The sequence below is a fragment of the Gymnodraco acuticeps genome, unplaced genomic scaffold (genome assembly GCF_902827175.1).
Source record: "Gymnodraco acuticeps unplaced genomic scaffold, fGymAcu1.1, whole genome shotgun sequence".
Lineage (NCBI taxonomy): Eukaryota > Metazoa > Chordata > Actinopteri > Perciformes > Bathydraconidae > Gymnodraco > Gymnodraco acuticeps.
Genome location: NW_022989840.1, coordinates 125,001 through 146,384, shown reverse-complemented (window position 1 = coordinate 146,384; position 21,384 = coordinate 125,001). Strand labels below are relative to the sequence as shown.

The 21,384-nt window shown below is 43.0% G+C and overlaps 1 protein-coding gene across 3 annotated transcripts in view; it reads right to left on the bottom strand.

Annotated features, from left to right (window-relative positions):
• cbfb (core-binding factor subunit beta) overlaps positions 1-21,384 on the bottom strand; it is a 52,062-nt gene that overhangs the window by 11,500 nt on the left and 19,178 nt on the right. For 2 of the 3 annotated variants that reach the window (XM_034236074.1, XM_034236083.1), the window contains exons 4-6: positions 4,734-4,850; positions 4,039-4,134; positions 895-960 (exon numbers count right to left, since the gene is read on the bottom strand). In XM_034236074.1, coding sequence (XP_034091965.1) covers positions 931-960; positions 4,039-4,134; positions 4,734-4,850 — 243 coding nt within the window. In that variant the 3' untranslated portion in view covers positions 895-930. The remainder of the gene's footprint in view (positions 1-894; positions 961-4,038; positions 4,135-4,733; positions 4,851-21,384) is intronic. The other variant, XM_034236091.1, reaches the window with a different exon arrangement.

The following is a 21,384-nucleotide window of genomic DNA, read 5'->3' as shown; positions in this document are numbered from 1 at the left end:
TTCTCTCATTATACACATCATTGAAAACTATCAAAACCTCTGCGAGTGAAACATGTTGATAAAAATAATAAATAAATGTCGGCAAAGCTAGAATAGAAACTAAAGTGGGACAAAAGTCTAATTTTAATTTTACCTTAATTATTTCTAATGTCAAATCTAAATAATTGTTTTACAAAGTGGATGGTTTTATTAAGAATCAGTCATTGAAATCGGTTTATTGCTAAGTAGGATTTGCTTTGGTGTAGAGTAGGGGATGGTGATGGCACTTATATTGATTGAGTAGGAGACACAGGGTTTTCTTTTTCTCTAAGAGCCTCAGGGAGGAAACATGAGATAAGTCAGATGAAAGATGACCTTCATAATGTCTCTTTCCTTCCTGTCCCCCTTGTCCGTGCTTCTCTCACGCCCCTCTTCCCTACATGTGCCGAGTCCCTGCCTTCCCTTTCTGTCTAATTTGTGAAGCACCATGTTCCGCAGATCTGTGGTCGGGCTTGAATTGTGCATGTGTGTGTGTGTGTTTATGTGTGCAAGCGGGCACCATTGTACAAACACGCTGTGAAATGGTTACATTTAGCAGTTTCTGTGTCTCATGCAATCAGCTAATACACAAAGCAGAAGCAAAGAAGAGCATGCATATTTATGAACAGACACATAATGAAAATCAAAACAGAGTTCACACACACACACACACACACACACACCACACACACACCACACACACACACACACACACACACACACACACACACACACACACACACACACACACACACACACACACACACACACACACACACACACACACACACACACACACACACACACACACACACACACACACAGTGGTTTAGTGAATGACAGTGTGATAGATGGTGAGAAATTAAGGACACAGACCATTTTCTTTTCTGCTGGCTGCCTGTCTGTGTGTCATCAGTCCCAGATTTTAGAAACCACAGGGTCCTAAAAAGTAAACAATTTGGGGTTCATTTGTAACTTCGTCCACATGCCATTGACATCCCCAAAGCCTTGCTGGGACAGTGAGTTTCTTCAAGTTGTTAAATGCTTTTGGAATGGTTACAAAAATCACAGTGATTCAGTGTTTATATTTGTTAATGTGTTTGAGTAGGACACTGAGCAGAAATGTGAACATGATGATTATACCATTAACAAAACTTAATTTAAGAACAGCTCTTACGACAATTTTTGAGGTTGGTATTTCACAATTCCTGTAATTTGGGTTAGTCAAAATGACGTTATTTTTCTGTGATCTGCAGCACGGGTGAATCAACTACTTTTCCTCCGGAGGCTTTTGGGACACATGACAAAAACTGAATAAGTCATTCAATAGTTCAGTAAAATCAAATCAATAATCAGATTGGATTTATTGTCAAACTGATTATGCACTTAACCTATGATTCAAACTATAAATGGTATGTTTACATTTACAAATAATACTGTAAAAGCACACAACCACACATCACACAAAAGCCAGGTGCTAAGCAAATAAAACCCAAATGGAAATTTGACTTGGACTGCGTCTATATGTCTTTAATGAAATGGTGTCCTGCCATATCGTAACTACAATTAATTAAAGACTTACAAATAAATTATTATGACACATTTAGAACAGATTGTAGTCACTTTTGCCTGATCTGGAGTATTTATCATTTACTAAGTCTCTTAATGTGACTTTAATATTTTTGAAATGTTTTGCAAAGAACACGGTGCACAATGTACTGTTAACAAGCTGTTTAGATGATGATTTATTTAGGTGTCATATTTTAAAAAAATCTGAAAACACCTTTTGCAAATCTAGAGGCTAGACTTATACACTTGGAAGGGTTTTGCTAGACTAACAAAGCCAGCCCACAATCTGAAACTTCCCTTTTTGCTTAAGGTCGTCTCCCAAGGGAGGACTCGTATCAGAGAAATAACAGCTTCACTCAGACTTCAACATGTGAGACAATGTTTCTACACATGGTCAGATGAATGAGCCACCTGCTTGAATATCTTTGGTCAATTCTCTTGTGGAAAGACCTCATTCGATAAATTCCGTTTCTACATACATTTGAGCTCCAAAAAGAAGGACGTTTTGAATCGTGTTTTAATTTGCATTAACAGTTCTTGCTTTACAAATAAATTCTTAATTCACAAAATTGGCCTTTGTATATTAATTACTTATTTCATGCTATATTGAATTCTTGAAGAAAAAATGTATCTTTTACCACGCATGCCTCCACGGTGAATGAAAATTAAAGAAAACGAGAAAGTTCTCGATGAATTGTAGAAAACAGGGGTGGCGTTTAACAACAGAAAAATACATTAAAAACATCTGCAGTCGTGTAATTGAATCCAAGTCTCATTCATCAGGTCATTGTTAAATCCAGCCCCCATTTACCTCAGTTTATCAAAAATGTTCTCAGTTTCTTTGATTCTTTGTTTACTGGGAGAAAGCATGTGAGAACAACACAGTTTTCTTTAAGAATTGAAGGTAGCACAGGATCATTTGTAAGTGGTGGTCATTTTGTGGGTGAAGTATTCTTTTAATAACAGCTGAAATGCTTGTAATGTACTTGATGTCCTCCAGTGGTGCAGAAGTGTAATCAGGCATGAGACAATAAATCATCACTGGGTGTACTCCAAGATGCACACCCAACAGTGATGCTGTGTTTAAGTGAAACAATGTGTTTCAATTTTGAGTTAAGTTAATCTTAAATAAGTGGTTGAGTCAGACGGGGGAAAAGTCATTATAATGTAAAACACAGTAAAGAGGTTAAACTCATAGTTCACATGGCATGTTAAGGCCCTGACACACCAGGCCGATTTCGGCTGTTTTCGTAAGTCGGGAGACGAAGCGTGTCCTGTCGCCCAAACTGAATTTGGTATGTCCCGCACCGTCGACCGTGACACGCCTTATTTGGACTGCCAGACCCGATGCATGGCCGATTCAACATGTTGAATCGGCCATGCATCGGGTCTGGCAGTCGGACCAAACAATCACTCTGATTGGCTGTTCAGCTTGCGAATCAGTGCATGAGAAGCGAAACGGAAGTGAGGGACGTAAACAAACGATTTAAGAAGGCACACACAGACTGATATTCATTTTCATCTCATCATGGCGATCTGGAATGACGCAAACGAAGACCTGCTCATCACATTGATCCAGGAGAGGCCAGCTCTGTACGACATCACAGAGAAAAGGTACTCGAACCGAGTAGTAAAAACCGGACTCTGGCGAGAGATTGAAACGCAACTTGGTTTCTCGGGTAAGATTATCTTTTTCATCAATTGAGCTCTTTAGCAGATATTGTTGGCTTTTTATTGTTTGCCAGCGTACAGTGACGTTAACGTGAAATGTAATTTGTTATTTCAACTTTGTGTTTTGTTGTTATCTTGTTGCTAGCTGTGCAGTTTGGCACTGCATATAGATATGAATTGGACATGCTAACTAGCCACAATGCTTACTATCGTTTATTTGTGTGCTTCAGAGAAAGAGCTGAGGAAGAAGTGGGGATTCTCTGCGAACCCAGTACACCCCGGTACAGGAGACTTGCCCCTTCGGGTAGTTGTGGAGCACCAAAGGCAGGCAGACAGCAGTGGATCATAACCAGGCTGCAGTTTGCACACGCTTTTGTTGTTGTTTATATCACGCAGTCCTGTTCTTCTTCTCTGTCTTCCGGTTGTTGCCTATTTTTAATGACGAATACACACTACCGCCCGCCCTGCTGGTAAGGAGAGTTATTGCCACTCACGCACTGAAGTCTTTGCGGTGTGTTCCCGTGCGACACATGGCCAAGACGCAGGAGAACACCGCGACGCAACAGCCGACGTCGGCGAGTCCTCTGGTGACTGCTTGGTGTGTCAGGGCCTTTAACGAGACTCAGATATTTATCTGATGATTAGGCCGGCTTTGTGAGGCTAAGACAGGTCTCAAGCAGAAGCAGACACGATTGGGGCTAAACTATCAAGCAGCAGTCAGCTTCTTTTTTAGATTAAGCATCATTTCCCTTTAAACATCGCCATTACAGGACCTCTCACCTCAAGATCCTCTCTGTGTGATCGGTCTCTGTCTTCAAAGTCTCTGGTTCTGCGTCGAGCCTCTTCAAAGGCTGCTTGGGCCAAAGCGTCCTCTTGCTGCAGGCACACACACACACACACACACACACACACACACACACACACACACACACACACACACACACACACACACACACACACACACACACACACACACATACACACACACACACACACACACACACACACACACAGACACAGATAAAGACACAGATAAAGAGTGAGATGAGACAGGGGAAGATGTGGTTTTTCTATTCATGCAAACCATCCTGGTCTCATTCCCAGGGCGTCAAGTAGCAACATTTTGTCACACCCCTTGAAGTCTGATCCCGATTATGAAGGCACCTTTTAATGTTGTAATGAGATGCATAGAAAACCTGACGTAGTGATAAAGTTTGTTTAGGAGGGAGTTATTTCAAAAATGTTACTTGACTTATTTTTTACCCAAACCACAATCTTATCCTTTACCTAACCTAGTTATTTTGTTTCAATACAGAACAATAACCACTGCTGGTTAGACACATAGGGCTACTCATTATATTAAAATGTGAACCCAAGGAGTACTGACCAAGTGTTTATATGTGACGAGTTGAGAATTAGAATGGGTTGTTCACACCAAAAGACATAAATCAGTCTGCATGCGTGTGCTGTGTTACCTGCGCCCTCTCTTCATCCAGTTCCAGGTATCCCATCCCATCCAGTCTCTGTAGGTCAATCCAGCCTCTCCAGGTCACACACACCCCGTTCAAAATCATGGGAGCCTTTAAATAGACCTGGATGGAGAGAGAGTGAGAGAGATTAATGCCAAAAGCAGATATATTTTTTATTATTTGTGCAACATCACTGCAGCACTGACCTGCTTTGATTTAAAATGTGTCCAGTTTGTTATTTATAAGGTGTTAATATGGCAAAAAGTGACATGTAGAATTTGAAAAATCTAGAATGTACCAAAAGACATAGATCTGACGCTGTCCAGAACTACAGTATATAAGATTTAATAAAAATCCAGAAAATCACATTGTCTGATTTTTAAAGAATTTATTTGCAAATTATGGTGGAAAATAAGTATTTGGTCAATAATAAAAGTTCATCTCAATACTTTGTTATATACCCTTTATTGGCAATGACAGAGGTCAAATGTTTTCTGTAAGTCTTCACAAGGTTTTCACACACTGTTGCTGGTATTTTGGCCCATTCCTCCATGCAGATCTCCTCTAGAGCAGTGATGTTTTGGGGCTGTCGCTGGACAACACAGACTTTCAACTCCCTCCAAAGATTTTCTATGGGGTTGAGATCTGGAGACTGGCTAGGCCACTCCAGGACCTTGAAATGTTTCTTACAAAGCCACTCCTTTGTTGCCCGGGCGGTGTGTTTGGGATCATTGTCATGCTGAAAGACCCAGCCACGTTTCATCTTCAATGCCCTTGCTGATGGAAGGAGGTTGTCACTCAAAATCTCACGATACATGGCCCCATTCATTCTTTCCTTTACACGGATCAGTCATCCTGGTCCCTTTGCAGAAAAACAGCCCCAAAGCATGATGTTTCCACCCCCATGTTTCACAGTAGGTATGGTGTTCTTTGGATGCAACTCAGCATTCTTTCTCCTCCAAACACGTCTAGTTGAGTTTTTACCAAAAAGTTCTATTTTGGTTTCATCTGACCATATGACATTCTCCCAATCCTCTTCTGGATCATCTAAATGCTCTCTAGCAAACTTCAGACGGGCCTTTACATGTACTGGCTTAAGCAGGGGGACACGTCTGGCACTGCAGGATTTGAGTCCCTGGTGGCATAGTGTGTTACTGATGGTAGTCTTTGTTACTTTGGTCCCAGCTCTCTGCAGGTCATTGACCTGTGTGGTTCTGGGATTTTTGCTCACCGTTCTTGTGATCATTTTGACCCCACGGGGTGAGATCTTGCGTGGAGCCCCAGATCGAGGGAGATTATCAGTGGTCTTGTATGTCTTCCATTTTCTAATAATTGCTCCCACAGTTGATTTCTTCACACCAAGCTGCTTGGCCATAGTGGAGTTTGGAGTGTGACTGTTTGAGGTTGTGGACAGGTGTCTTTTATACTGATAACGAGTTCAAACAGGTGCCATTAATACAGTTAACGAGTGGAGGACAGAGGAGGCTCTTAAAGAAGAAGTTACAGGTCTGTGAGAGCCAGAAATCTTGTTTGTTTGTACTGTAGGTGACCAAATACTTATTTTACCGAGGAATTTACCAATTAATTCATTAAAGATCCTACAATGTGATTTCTTGGATTCTTTCCCCCCATTCTGTCTCTCATAGTTGAAGTGTACCTAGGATGAAAATTACAGGCATCTCTCATCTTTTTAAGTGGGAGAACTTGCACAATTGGTGGCTGACTAAATACTTGTTTGCCCTAATGTATGTCATTGTGCTTGCTGCTACAGGATGTCAGTCCAGTGTTTTGGGCTAATAGGCATTTTGTATTGGACTAAATACACAAAAAGTTATCAAAAATAAATATCATGTGCCTAATAAACATCTTTATCATTTGTATTTGTGTGTGTGTGTGTGTGTGTATTTTATTTTTAATGGCTATTGCCGCCTATGACTTTTTCACAGACTGCCAGCTAAAATACGACTTTGTGGTATCTAATCCTTGGTAATAACTTAATTTGTTTCCTGGAAATAAATGTGATGCTGTTTTGATGTTCATGTGACTTCAGTTCAACCTGATATATCCAAACAAAGTGCAAAACAACATTTCAGCAGGCTCTCAACAGATCATTTCCTCGGTTTTGTCAGACCGTGTGAGTTTATGTTTTGCCTCTCTGTGAGAGGGAGAGCAGAACAGTTGGACAATGAGCAGTGATAAAAAGTGTTACCCATTTGAATCCTTTTCTGTTATTCATGTACAGCACAGTTAGCCCATCAACAGTGTCAGGCAGACAGAGGAGGCACAGACTTGGTCTCTTTCTCCACTCCTGATAATATAACATGGCTCAATTCCAGAAGGGCAGCAATGTAACGAGAACATATGTAAGTGTGGTCGAATCTGTGTATGTTCATGAGACGAGGAAATGTATACATATGATCACAGAACCATTTCTCTTAGTACATTTGAGCTGCAGCAGTGTAGATTACTCTAAACTAATAGAAACAATTCTAATGAAAAATAAAGTCACTCTCTGAAGAACCAGCACCTTACCGTGGTAGAGAGGTTTGTGTGCCCTGATGAACCTGGGGGCTGTGTTGTCTGGAACCTTGTGTTCCTGGTAGGGTTTCCCATGGCAAATTGGTCTCAGGCAAGGGGCCAGACTAAGATTGGTTCAAAAGACCTCATGAAAGACGATACAAAAAGTGAGGATACCCGGCCCGGAGGAAGCCCGGGGTCCCCTTCTGGAGCCAGGCCCAGAAGGAGGACTCGTCGGCGAGCGTCTGGTGGCCGGGCTTGCCACGGAGCCCGGCCGGGCCCAGCCCGAAAAGGCAACGTGGGCAACACCTCCGCTTCTCCGTCCCGCGGGCCCACCACCTACGGGAAACATCAATGGGGTCGGGTGCGCTGCCAGAAGGGTGGCAGTGAAAGCGGAGGGTCTCGACGGACCAGACCCGGGCGACAGAAGCTGGCTTTGGGGACGTGGAACGTCACCTCTCTGGGGGGGGAAGGAGCCGGAGCTTGTGCGGGAGGTGGAGCGTTACCAGTTGGATCTGGTTGGGCTCACCTCTACGCACAGCGTCGGCTCTGGAACCTTACTTCTGGATAGGGGTTGGACTCTATTCTTCTCCGGAGTTGCTCAAGGTGTGAGGGCGCCGGGCGGGTGTGGGGATACTCACAAGTCCCCGGTTAGGTGCTTCGTTGTTGGAGTTTACCCAAGTGGACGAGAGGGTCGCCTCCCTACGCCTGCGGGTTATGGGGGGGAAAACTCTGACTGTTGTGTGTGCTTATGCACCCAACAGCAGTTCAGAGTATACGGCCTTCTTGGAGACCCTGGAAAGAGTCCTGTATGGGGCTCCTGAAGGGGACTCTTTAATCTTGCTGGGAGACTTCAACGCACATGTGGGCAATGATGGAGACACTTGGAGGGGCGTGATTGGGAGGAACGGCCCCCCTGATCTGAACCGGAGTGGTGGTTTGTTACTGGACTTCTGTGCTAGTCATGGATTGGCCATAACAAACACCATGTTCGAACATAAGGATGCTCATAAGTGTACGTGGTACCAGAGCACCCTAGGCAGAAGGTCCATGATCGATTTCGTTATCGTATCATCGGACCTGAGGCCGTATGTTTTGGACACTCGGGTAAAGAGAGGGGCGGAGTTGTCAACTGATCACCATCTGGTGGTGAGTTGGGTCGAGTGGCGGGGGAAGCCTCTGGATAGACCTGGTAAGCCCAAACGTGTAGTTCGGGTGAACTGGGAACGTCTGGAGGAGGCCCAAGTTCAGGAGGCCTTCAACTCACACCTCCGGCGGAGCTTTTCGGGCATTCCTGTGGAGGTTGGGGACATTGAACCAGAGTGGTCGGTGTTCAAAGCCTCTATTGCCGAAGCCGCGGCGGGGAGCTGTGGTCTCAAGGTCCTAGGTGCCTCAAGGGGCGGTAACCCTCGAACCTCCTGGTGGACACCGGTGGTCAGGGAAGCCGTCCGACTGAAGAAGGAGGCCTTCAGGGATTTGTTATCCCGGGGGACTCCCGAGGCAGTTGCAAGGTACCGACAGGCCCGAAGGGCAGCAGCCTCATCCGTGGCCGAGGCAAAGCAGCGGGTGTGGGAGAAGTTCGGAGAAGACATGGAGAAGGACTTTCGGGCGGCACCAAAGTTGTTCTGGAAAACTGTCCGACACCTCAGGAGGGGGAAGCAGGGAACCATCCAAGCTGTGTACAGTAAGGATGGGACGTTGTTGACCTCAACTGATGGAGTGTTAGGGCGTTGGAAGGAACACTTTGAGGAACTCCTGAACCCGACAACTCCGCCCTCTATGTTAGAGGCAGAGCTGGAGTATGACGGGGGATCAACACCAATCTCCCGGGGGGAGGTCACTGAGGTCGTCAAACAACTCCACAGTGGCAAAGCCCCGGGGGTGGATGAGATCCGCCCGGAAATGCTGAAGGCTCTGGGTGTTGAGGGACTGTCATGGTTGACACGTCTCATCAACGTTGCGTGGAAGTCGGAAACAGTACCGAAGGAGTGGCAGACCGGGGTGGTGGTTCCCCTATTTAAAAAGGGGGATCAGAGGGTGTGTGCCAATTACAGAGGCATCACACTACTCAGCCTCCCCGGGAAAGTTTACTCTAAGGTACTCGAAAGGAGGGTCAGGCCGATTGTCGAACCTCAGATTGAGGAGGAACAATGCGGATTCCGTCCTGGTCGTGGAACGACGGATCAGCTTTTTACTCTCGCAAGGATCCTGGAGGGGGCCTGGGAGTACGCTTATCCGGTCTACATGTGTTTTGTAGACTTGGAGAAGGCGTATGACCGAGTTCCCAGGGAGGTACTGTGGGAGGTGCTGCGGGAGTATGGGGTGAGGGGGGTCTCTACTCAGGGCCATCCAATCTCTGTACTCCCAAAGCGAGAGCTGTGTCCGGGTCCTCGGCAGTAAGTCGGACCCATTTCCGGTGAGGGTTGGCCTCCGCCAGGGCTGCGCTTTGTCACCAATCCTGTTTGTAATATACATGGATCGGATTTCGAGGCGTAGTCATGGGGGAGGGGGTCTGCAGTTCGGTGGACTAAGGATTGCACCACTGCTTTTTGCAGATGATGTGGTTCTAATGGCTTCATCGGTCTGCGACCTTCAGCACTCACTGGATCGGTTCGCAACCGAGTGTGAAGCGGCTGGGATGAGGATCAGCACCTCCAAATCTGAGGCCATGGTTCTCAGCAGGAAACCGATGGACTGTCCACTCCAGGTAGGGAATGAGTCCTTACCCCAAGTGAAGGAGTTCAAGTATCTCGGGGTCTTGTTCTCGAGTGAGGGAACAATGGAGCGTGAGATGGGCCGGAGAATCGGAGCAGCGGGAGCGGTACTGCAGTCGCTTTACCGCACCGTTGTGACGAAAAGGGAGCTGAGCCAGAAGGCAAAGCTCTCGGTCTTCCGGGCCATTTTCGTTCCTACCCTCACCTATGGTCATGAAGGATGGGTCATGACCGAAAGAACGAGATCGCGGATACAAGCGGCCGAGATGGGTTTTCTCCGCAGGGTGGCTGGTGTCTCCCTTAGGGATAAGGTGAGAAGTTCGGTCATCAGGGAGGGACTCGGAGTTGAGCCGCTCCTCCTTCGCGTCGAAAGGAGCCAGTTGAGGTGGTTCGGGCACCTAGTTAGGATGCCACCTGGGCGCCTCCCTAGGGAGGTGTTCCAGGCACGTCCAGCTGGGAAGAGACCAAGGGGTAGACCTAGGACCAGGTGGAGGGATTATATCTCTTCGCTGGCCTGGGAGCGCCTTGGGATCCCCCAGTCAGAGCTGGTTGATGTCGCCAGGGAAAAGAAAGTTTGGGGCTCTCTGCTGGAACTGCTACCCCCGCGACCCGACCACGGATAAGCGGGAGAAGATGGATGGATGGATGGAATAAAGTCACAACACAGAGTTAGTTAAAGGTGGGGTAGGTAATGTTGAGAAACCAGCTCGAGTGCGCTAGAATTTCAAAATACACAGCCGGAAAAAATCTGCCACTTCCTTAAGGCCCTGTCACACTGTCCCGAAATTGACACCCGATGGACACACGAATATGGAATTGTGAATTTCGCACGATGATGGCCCCGAACCACACACGAAGGCAACATTTACATTACATTTAAGACATACAACTGCAATGAAAGTACCAAAAACAATTGTGTTACAGTACTATGATACTGTACTGATATCTTCAGACTTCGTTCTTTACTTTATCCGTCGTTATATGTAGAAAATATTACGTTTTCTCCGTAATGTTGTTTCCATAACAACAACAACTTCCTGTCAACTGTCCTTCAAAATAATATATTATATCCTTTTTAGTTTCACAGAACACAAATTGGGTTATTTACATAATATATTTACATGATTTTGCTGTGCAATAAAACAACCCGATGGACACACGATAAAGGAAATGTTCAAATTTGGCTGTGATCGTAGCAACATCGGGCCATTCGTGAGGGCATCTTAAGCCTTCGTATGACCGCCGGTGGAGTTTCTCAGGCTCCGGCAGCAACTTCGTGAGCGGTGGCAAAATCTTTGGCATGCCAAAAAATTGCCGAAGGACCTTGCGAATTTTCGTGTTGAATTCATGTGTCAATTGTGCCCTTCGTAAGGCCATCGTGAGGGCATCGTGTTATCATCGGTGCCATCGGGCATTCGCCCCGATCAGAGTGAGGGCGAATGCCCGATGGCACCGATGATAACACGAAGATGACACGATTTGACAAGATGTCTTCACGAGTGCCTTACGAAGTTGCCGCTCACTAAGTTGCTGCCGGAGCCTGAGAAACTCCACCAGCGGTCATACGATGGCTTAAGATGCCCTCACGAATGGCCCGATGTTGCTACGATCACAGCCGAATTTGAACATTTCCTTTATCGTGTGTCCATCGGGTGTCAATTTCGGGACAGTGTGACAGGGCCTTTACAGAGCCCCTCCTCCAACACACACAAACGCGCACATGACCAATGAGGGCACGAGATAAGTTTGTGCAATGTGCACAGATGGAAGGCTGACAAGCAGGTAGGCCATCCAGTTATTTTAGCCGGGCTGGCTCAGATGATTGGTCGTGCTTTTTACAGTACTACGGCTTCCACAGATGACATTTTTGTATGGATTTGTTGTCAAAGCACTTAAGATATTCATTGCTATTGGGATTTTAATTGCATTCCATGGAATATAACAAAAAATGTATCTCGAGCCGGTTTCTCAAACTTACCTACCCAACCTTTAACTAGCTATTTAAAGGGGACCTATCATGCAAAATGCACTCTTGTACGTCTTTTATACATGAATATGTGTCCCTGGTGTGTCAGGGAACTCACCAAGTGTCAGAAAATACAACCCTCTCTCTTTTCCTCTATACCCAAATCTCTAAAAAAAGGGGCTGTAACGGATCTGATACAGATTTGAATTATTTTCTACGTCACAAAAGGGGTGCTCCGCTTAGTGGTCAATTCTCCACCTATCAGGGGAATGAGAGGTTGGGCCACGGCCGGCCATTGCCGCTCAAAAAACGCTGGAGACGCTGTAGTACATATGCCAGGCCTGTAAGTGGCGCTGTAGTCTGCCACAAAAGCAGCGAAGAAGACTTCCCGCGCATGGTTTTCATGGTTGCCCTTCTGTTTATTCTCCGCTGTGGCTCTTTTTCTCCCTCCCAGAGGCAAGCGTTTGCGCCTCCTGCTTTAAAACAAATGAATAATGACTCTATATAATCATATGTAAGGGATAATGTGCAACGGCGTGGTCATTATGGGGAAAAGAACACCGACAGGCCGATCAGGAGCCCGACGCAAAGCGGAGGGATCTAGATCGGCATGAAGGTGTTATTTTCCCCATAATGACCAAGTCGCTGCACATTATCCCGCTTATTACATGGCCACATTCTCAACAAAGTAACGATATGACTCCCAATATTAATTGAAATAATTTTATTGATTTAAAAAATAGTTGTATGTATTGATTTAAATTGACATGCATCCGCTAAGAAAAATAGTCCGTTGTTACTCTTTGAACTAACGTAGCAATGGCAGGAACTGCTTCGATAGCTTTTTTGAGGAGCTTTTTTATTACAGATTTGAAAACATCGTTGCTTGCTTTAAAAGTAGCACAATTCATTATGTCAAACCCAGTGGCGAACCGTGTCTATCGCAACTGGATAGTTGCGCAACACACACACCCCCCGCCGCCGCTACAAATCAATATATGATTGGTTGATCAAACTGTCAGTCCAAACGTACGCTCTCATTCAGTGCAACGGCCAGGGCATTCTATCAAGGATGTAGAATACCTTGGTTGAAGGATATTCTACCCAGAGACCCAGAACAAGATCTGATTGGTTGCTTTCTTTTCTAACACAAAACCACTGAAATGCGTAGTGCATGGTCCGAGAAGGACAAACAAATCAACGTAACACTGTAATATTACAGATCAACAACACAGATACCATTCTCATTTATTCATTTTATATACATTTTATTACATTTTATTTATATAATGAAATCGATTTTTTGTTTGTTTTATCTGAGTGTTCCAGGGTATTCTCTGAATACCTTGAAGGCCCTGACGGTTCGCCACTGGTAAAACCGTGGAAAGTATCTAGATATCCCTGCCCTAATGCCAAAGTAACTGGCAACTGAATATGTGTCGCCGTTTGATGTCTATGTCTGGACCGCTGCGTAAAAAGGAGGGTTTCTGCCCCATTACTTCTCTTCTTACTTCTATAAGAATAAAACACGGAGGATGGAGATCTCTTTTTCTCCCCCTCTTCTCCCCGCTGCAGCCTAGCAGCTGATCTCAAAGCACTCCCCTCTCCTGCAGGGGGGCGTGGTCAGCTGCAGCTCACAGAATCAGCCCCCTGCAAAAACAGCGCTGGAAAGAGCAAATAGAGCGAAATGATGCATGGCTAAAATGCAGGATCTTTTTGGTATTTTGAAAAAAAAACTATATTTATGTACTTTATATAAGTATGGCCCTATAATATATTGTTCAAATATAGCATGATATGTCCCCTTTAAGTAATCATTAGTAATGAGCATTTAGCAGCTTACAAGCTAGACATTTATCTGACAAAAGTTGGCTAAGACCAAAGCAGAGCTAAAAGACCAGTTGCCAGAAACATAAGCATCATCAAAACGACGCTTATGTTTGTGAGCAAAAAAAGGAAACAGATTTACCGAAGCAATGCTTTGATTAGCCATTCAAAAAGAGCTGTATAAACGTGTCTCTCAACCTAAAATATTATCCAAACCTTGCTTAAGTGTGATACAGTTGCTGTCTTAAATTCCTTACTTTTTCTTCCTCTTTCCCACGATACACTGATTTCCATGGGGAAGAGACAACACACAGTGAGAGGCAAGGAAACACACTCAGACTATTTTTCCCAGGGTAGAAAGTTATAGGTGGTATTTTTAACTGAGTAAATACATATTTAGGAATTCATTTAATAATGAAACACTACCTTCAAAAAGGGGATACACCCAGTTAAATGGATTTTTCTGTGTAACACTGGGCAAACTTCATGTTCCTACATTTTTATTCAGGCTATTTTTGGACAGCCTTGCATAGGGACTTCTTTTACCGCAGCTACCCACACTGCACCGGGGTTCCAGGGGAGACCGCACTCCAAGAGACTAGGTTTTTTTTGTGTTTATTCGAGTGAATGTGTGTGTGTGTGTGTGTGTGACAGAGAGAGATGTGTGAGGGAAAGATGGCTTCTACATCTGTGGGGCTGCATGTTGCTTTTAAAGGAAACTCCATTTGGCTTAACAGGCAAAGTGTGTGTATGTGTGTGTGTGCGTGTGTGTGTGTGTGTGTAGAAACGGCCCAACCACAGACTTCCTCTGAGAGAGAACCATGTCAAACCCCCACATCCATTTACCAACACACACTCACACAAAGACAGAATAACTCTCACACACTGCAGCACACTGTGAATAAGAAAGATAGAGAATGAAATTCAGTGGATATTATACTGTTTACATGTAAAACCAAGAGCGAGTTTTGTAAAGCTCTAGGTGTCAGAGACCATGTGGGAAAACGTGTGTTGTTCTACTGATTTGTATGTACCTGTAGTAATTCTGTTGAGAAGATTTCTAAATTAAAGTTAAGAACATCTGGACAATAATATAAACTGCCCTGTTAATGTATCATGTTAGCTTTGTCTAAAATGCAGATTACAATTCTAACCTTTTGCAGATAAATGTGAACATAAAAACATTTGATAATCCTATACAATGTTATAATGAACGGTTAAACTTTCTTCTGATAATTGTAAATGTCACATTTGTTGCCCTGTGTTCTTCTTTAGATTCAGTGTTGCTCACTAGAATGCATCATGTGTTTCCATGAGCTCTAACAAATGTGCCAAATTCATTTCCTTCCTCATTTGAGTAGCTGTTATTTTTGTACTTTAAATCCATTCAAATGCATGATTAGGATCCAAGGATTCTGGTGTGTTCTCTCTGTGCATGTGCATACTCTAAAAACACAATAAGGACGCACTTATAGTCAAAAACAAGAGGTCACTTAATAGTTTAAAGTAAATGACATGACATAGCCTTTTACCGTCATAGGTTCTCAACCCAAATCTGAGGAATGTTTGATCAAAGTGTTAGTCAGTGCTCTCGACACCATCATCAAACCCTTATGAGGGAATACATTTTGGATGCACATGTTCTTACCTCCAGATAGGATTTGTGGAATCCATGCGAAAGGACACAGAAGCTGCTCTGGAAGCTCAAAGCGATAGCCTGAAACACTTAATAACGGTTTTACCATTATTTGTGTACCTGTTCTTACAGACATGCATGCACTGGGCTCTTACATCATCCAGTCCTGTGAGTGTGAACCTGAACATTTAGATCACATTTCCGTTGACAGTATTCTGCAGTCAACATGACGTGATGAGCATATTGCAAAACATCAAAACTTAAATGTAGGTGATTTTAGTGTTCAAACTAAAGCTGAAGGACTTTATTGTTTATCATTTACCTCAAGTCATTTGTAGTGTAGAGTCAAAGGATGAAGTTCCAAATACACAACATAATGTCATCTTTCTTTTTGGTTGAGCAAAGACTTCCTTCTGCAATCAGTGAGTACTGTAGCTGCAGTCTCGTGATTCAATGCAGACTATTTTTTCCCCTGTGAATTCTGAGCACAAACGGGCCTCATAAACCAATTTTTATAAGAAGAAACGTATTCTTAACAGCCACATAGACCATTTTGTGACTGATGTATTTTCGGATATATTCTTAGGTTAGAGGTTCTTACAACAGAATCTACTCAAGAGCACACTTTTGTAGGGCTGACGTAACACTTTAACATTGATTCAGTGAAAGCATCCCATACCTATGTCCATGCACTACTGACACTATGTCATATGAATCTTGTTTGGCATTCACTTCTCCATCCTCTTGCAACTTCTGTTTGAACATTTCAATGTATGTGTGCACACTGCAGTTGAATGCTTTTATATTTGGGTGGGTGGGGTGTCTACCTGCTAACAAGGATCAGGCACACTTTTCAATGGGCTTCATCATCGAACACAGCATAGAACAATCTGTCATGACTCTGAAATAGGCTTTTCTTGGAAGATATTATGGACAAGGCCCAATTTTGTATTTCAACCACTTTAAACCAAAACCTCTGCTGGGCAAAGATGTGAACTTAGGCCGTACACCAACCTATTCCTTTTGATCTAGACTTCTCCAAGTTACTGTAAGTACTTCCTACTGTGTATCTGTGTGTGTGTGTGTGTGTGTGTGTGTGTGTGTGTGTGTGTGTATCTCTTTCTGTGTGTGTGTGTGTGTGTGTGTATGTGGCAGTGGGCAATTGTGCTGACTAGATGATTGGCATCAGGCTGAATGAGACACAGTATGCCAACACATCCCGCTACATCTGCGTCACGCACTGACTACCAACACACTTTCTGATGCACACACACACACACACACACACACACACACACACACACACACACACACACACACACACACACACACACACACACACACACACACACACACACACACACACACACACACACACACACACACACACACACACACACACACACACACACACACACACACACACACACACACACACACACACACACACACACACACACACACACCAATGCCCACGAGGTGTGCGAACACAATGGGCTACTGTGTTTTCAGCCTCGTGAGTTGTGGCAGTCTGTCTCTCCCACACACACATGCAAGCGCACAGTCACACACTGATAAACACATTCAATTAAACAGCACAATGTACTACCTCCACCATTATGTGTGTGTGTGTGTGTGTGTGTGTGTGCGAGTGTGTTTGCACATTTAGAATAAGAATCTGTGTGTTATTCACACAATAAACAGCTGTCTGAGTCAGCAGCCAACACAGGCAACTCAGGCTCTCTACTTTGTCTTTCTTTCTTCCTCACTATCCTTCCATGTGTCTTATCAGATCAATAATATCACCATCCTCTTCTCTTGTCTCCAGAAAGGCATTCAATCATTTAAAAAAAAGAAAAAGGTAATAAATGACCAGAAACAAAAGAAAAAACAGCATCAGGATGGCTGCCAGGACAATATGGCACTGTACTTCATATCACATGTTCCATCTCCACAGCACACTGACAAACACATTAACTCACAGCTTCTCTTTCACAGCCAACAACAAAGACATAATCCCTCCTCTGAATACAACTCCAACAACAAGGCCATGTTTTCATTTCCTGCAGTTATAAAAAATGTAGGACATGAAGGTGAGATGAAATGACCACTGTTTCAACATCAACAGAGAAGCAAAGATGGGTAGATTATCAAGAAGCATACAAATGATGTTTTTATATTCCTCGCAAACAAAACATAACTCAAGTATTGTAATAGCATTACCATATAAGAAACAACTCTTTCTGGTAGGGCTGCACGACATTGACAAATTATCAATATAATGTAAAAAAAATACATATAGTGCCATTGTTTCTATTTTAAACATCACACAGACAATAATTTGTGAGCAAACATAAATTAAATAAAAATAGATCTATTTTTACAATGCTTGTGGCACAATCATTTGGCTCCGATGAACACAAATTGAGTCTCATATGAATTGGACACATATAATAATAATAATAATCATAATATTAACTAATAATAAATAATATTAAATCATTTACCACTATTATTATTTTATTTTTTAAATTATTATTATATATTTGTTGGTAGTATTCTAATTATGATTCTAATTATAATATGTAACAAATGCATATGAGGCGTATTATTATTAATCATGCTAGGGCTGTGTGACAGGGATGAAATCCTCCAATGTGATGAGGGTAACTTTCTTTTGAGGAAAAATTATAGAGCAATTATTATAAAGAGGAATTGACAATTACTAGCAAAAGAGAGAAAGGGAAGGAAAGAGACAGAAAGAGGAAAGTGTAGCTGTAATAAGTGTATGTGTGTGTCAGGTGTGAGAGCTGGTGGAGATAAAGCATGTGACTGGCCTTCTCTCTCTCACACACACACACACACACACACACACACACACACACACACACACACACACACACACACACACACACACACACACACCACACACACACACACACACACACACACACAACACACACACACACACACACACACACACACACACACACACACACACACACGGAACTCTCCACTGCATGGTCACTCTCTCTGGTTCTGCTTCCCACCCTGTAATTATAAAGGCTACAAAACAACACACCTGACACCTGATAAGTGATAATGTTGAATACTGTTCTGCTGCTTACTGTGTACTGCTAAAATACAAATTGCTTATTTGATTTAAAAAAAAAAACAAACATTGTAACTTTATGTTGTTAAATTAAAAGCCAATTGAAATCCGTTTTTAGATGTTTTTTCAATTTAAAAGAAACATGAATAGTAATGCATAAATGTATGAAAGACATTATCTCTGAGATTAAAGGGGCACATTTCCCCACCAACAATTATACATTTACGAAAACGTAAACATGACTATTCTATAAGATTGTGCCAGAAACTCTGAAATCCCCTGAGATTTAAGTCACACATGTATTGGAAAACCTCATGAAACCACAGTTCACACCAGTAAACAGGAAATGCCACACATACACGTTAGTGCGGGCTGTATTTCTGTCAGAATTAGAGATTACAGTCCTTCTCCTTCTGCCTTTTTGTTGTGCTTCCACCAGATAAGGCCCCCTTTTTTGGGTTACTTTGATGTTTAAACTTTTGTTACCAGTGCAGAACATTTTTACTTAGACTGTCGGATAATCCTTACTTTCTCGAAGACCACTTGAATTACCATATAAAGGTTACAAATGTTGACAAATTACATAAAAAATATGTTGCCAACCATCCCCAGCTTTAATCTTTAAAGATTATTCATGTAAACATAATTTATTTTAGAATATAACCCTGCTTTTCCATGTAATTTATATTCTTTCCCTACATTGGCCCTGATTGACCAAGTTAATATTACTACAACAATAAAGAACAATATATTGTGCAGCACACACATCACAACACTTATCAAAGCGACTGTCAAATATGTTTTACTTCCAAGGAGTATTAGCCAGATGTGAAAGGAACAACATATGACTTTGGGTTGGTCTCTAGAGATCAAGAAGCCCGTTTTGTTTTTGTTTTATTCATTGTCCTCCCTCTGAACAAATTTTGCTATAATAAACTTGTTGCCAGACTCATGACTCAAAATCTTATTCTTCAGTTCTGTCAGTTGTTCTATGTTTAGAATTGAAATACTGAAGACTCTTGTCAAGTCATATGTTTTCTATTGCAAAGTAATTGTTCACTGGTAGTTTGTATTTCCATTGTGAGTTGGCCCCGGCCCACACAACATCTCTAACTGCCTGTAGACACATAATGTGCATCAATGCTATGCAAAGTCATCTCTGTGCACACAGAGGGGCCAAAAACCACTGTTTGTTCCTATGTCTTTCATGGGCATGGAAATGTCATGCAAATGTATACACAGGCTGAAGATTGAGTTACAAAAACAGAGAGCGTGGGACAGAACATAAGGAGGAGAGTGTTGAGCAAAGATCACATTATTCCACTTCAAATAGACAGGCGTTAAACTAAAATGTAAGTTAAACCGTGATTAGCTTAGTTTAAGACCAAGACCATATTGGCAATAAAACACTAAGGGCAGACTGGGCATGTTCATCTATCCACCCCTTGTTATGCATATTTTACAATTGCCGCAGAAAAGAAAATATTCTAAAAACATCTGCGTTTATCTCAAAAAGAACATTAACACTTGAATGAGGTGTAAAAGTTGGTGTATTCATAAAATCTAAAAGTGAAAAAATGCAATGGAACCAGATGTGTAGTTTATTTGGGGTTACAGAGAGGAAGCATGTAAACATCCAACAAAGCTTCTGCTCTGCGGAAGACACAATACATGTTCTCTTAATCTCTCTACCTGTAACCGCAAAAGGCTTTTAATCGCATATCTGTAATAGATGGAAACAAGCATTTTCCCACATTTTCGTTTGACAATTTAATCAAAATGTGGTCAAAAATATTATAGATTTGGATGTAAACCTGGCTAGTGACTTATTATCGGCTCTTAGAACAAGTGTTATTTCTAGACAGGAGAGACAGAGCTAGATTTCAGTGATTATCTTTGCAACACAATACGTAAATGGCTTTAATATCAACACTGTAACCTTTTTACATTCTGTTGGTCGTTAATTCGTGTTGTGAATGTTTAACTGAATTCCAAGCCAAATCTTAAAAATTGCAGCTTTCAGAGACACGCACAAATGTTAAAGTCCAGGGGCCTCATTTATAACGCCGTGCATAGGATTCACGCGGGAAGGTTGCTTACGTAGTAGAAATCCAAAAAATAGGTACAGACATTTTCCGATTCACCAAACGTTGCGTACCGGCGAGGAAAGTGCGTGCAGCACTTCCTACGCCGGTTTCCCTTTATAAATCACAATCGACTCGAAATGCGGTGCAGCTTTTGCGGGCTTCACGTAACGCCCATATTTGCCTATAAATAGTCAAAGAAACGCCCATTCATTCATTCATTCTGACTGACTTTATGAAGAAGATCGCAGGAAATGACGACAGAACAGCTAAAAAAGACATCTCACACCGTGTCAGATTTTGGTTATTTTGGGGAGGTCGAGATAAATCATATTGTTTGGTGGATGCAGTTTGAGCACTGTACACAAATTCGCTCGGATCAGTCATTAGCCTGCATGGTTTTTCATACTACACCCAATTAATTCTGTCCTTTCCCCGCTCAGAGACCCAGGTCGTCGCACGCATCTCTGCTTGTCTAGCTGACATCTCTCAGTGGATGTCTGCTCATCAGCTCAAGCTCAACCTTGACAAGACTGAACTGCTTTTCCTTCCGGGAAAAGATTGTCCCACTCTTGACCTAACAATCAACATCGGCACCTCTGTTGTTTCCCCGACTCAGACTGCAAGGAATCTGGGTGTGATCCTAGATAACAACCTGTCCTTCACTGCAAACATCGCTGCTACAACCCGTTGCTGCAGATACACGCTTTACAATATCAGGAAGATACGTCCCCAGCTGACACAGAAAGCGACGCAGGTTCTGGTCCAGGCTCTCGTCATCTCACGCCTAGACTACTGCAA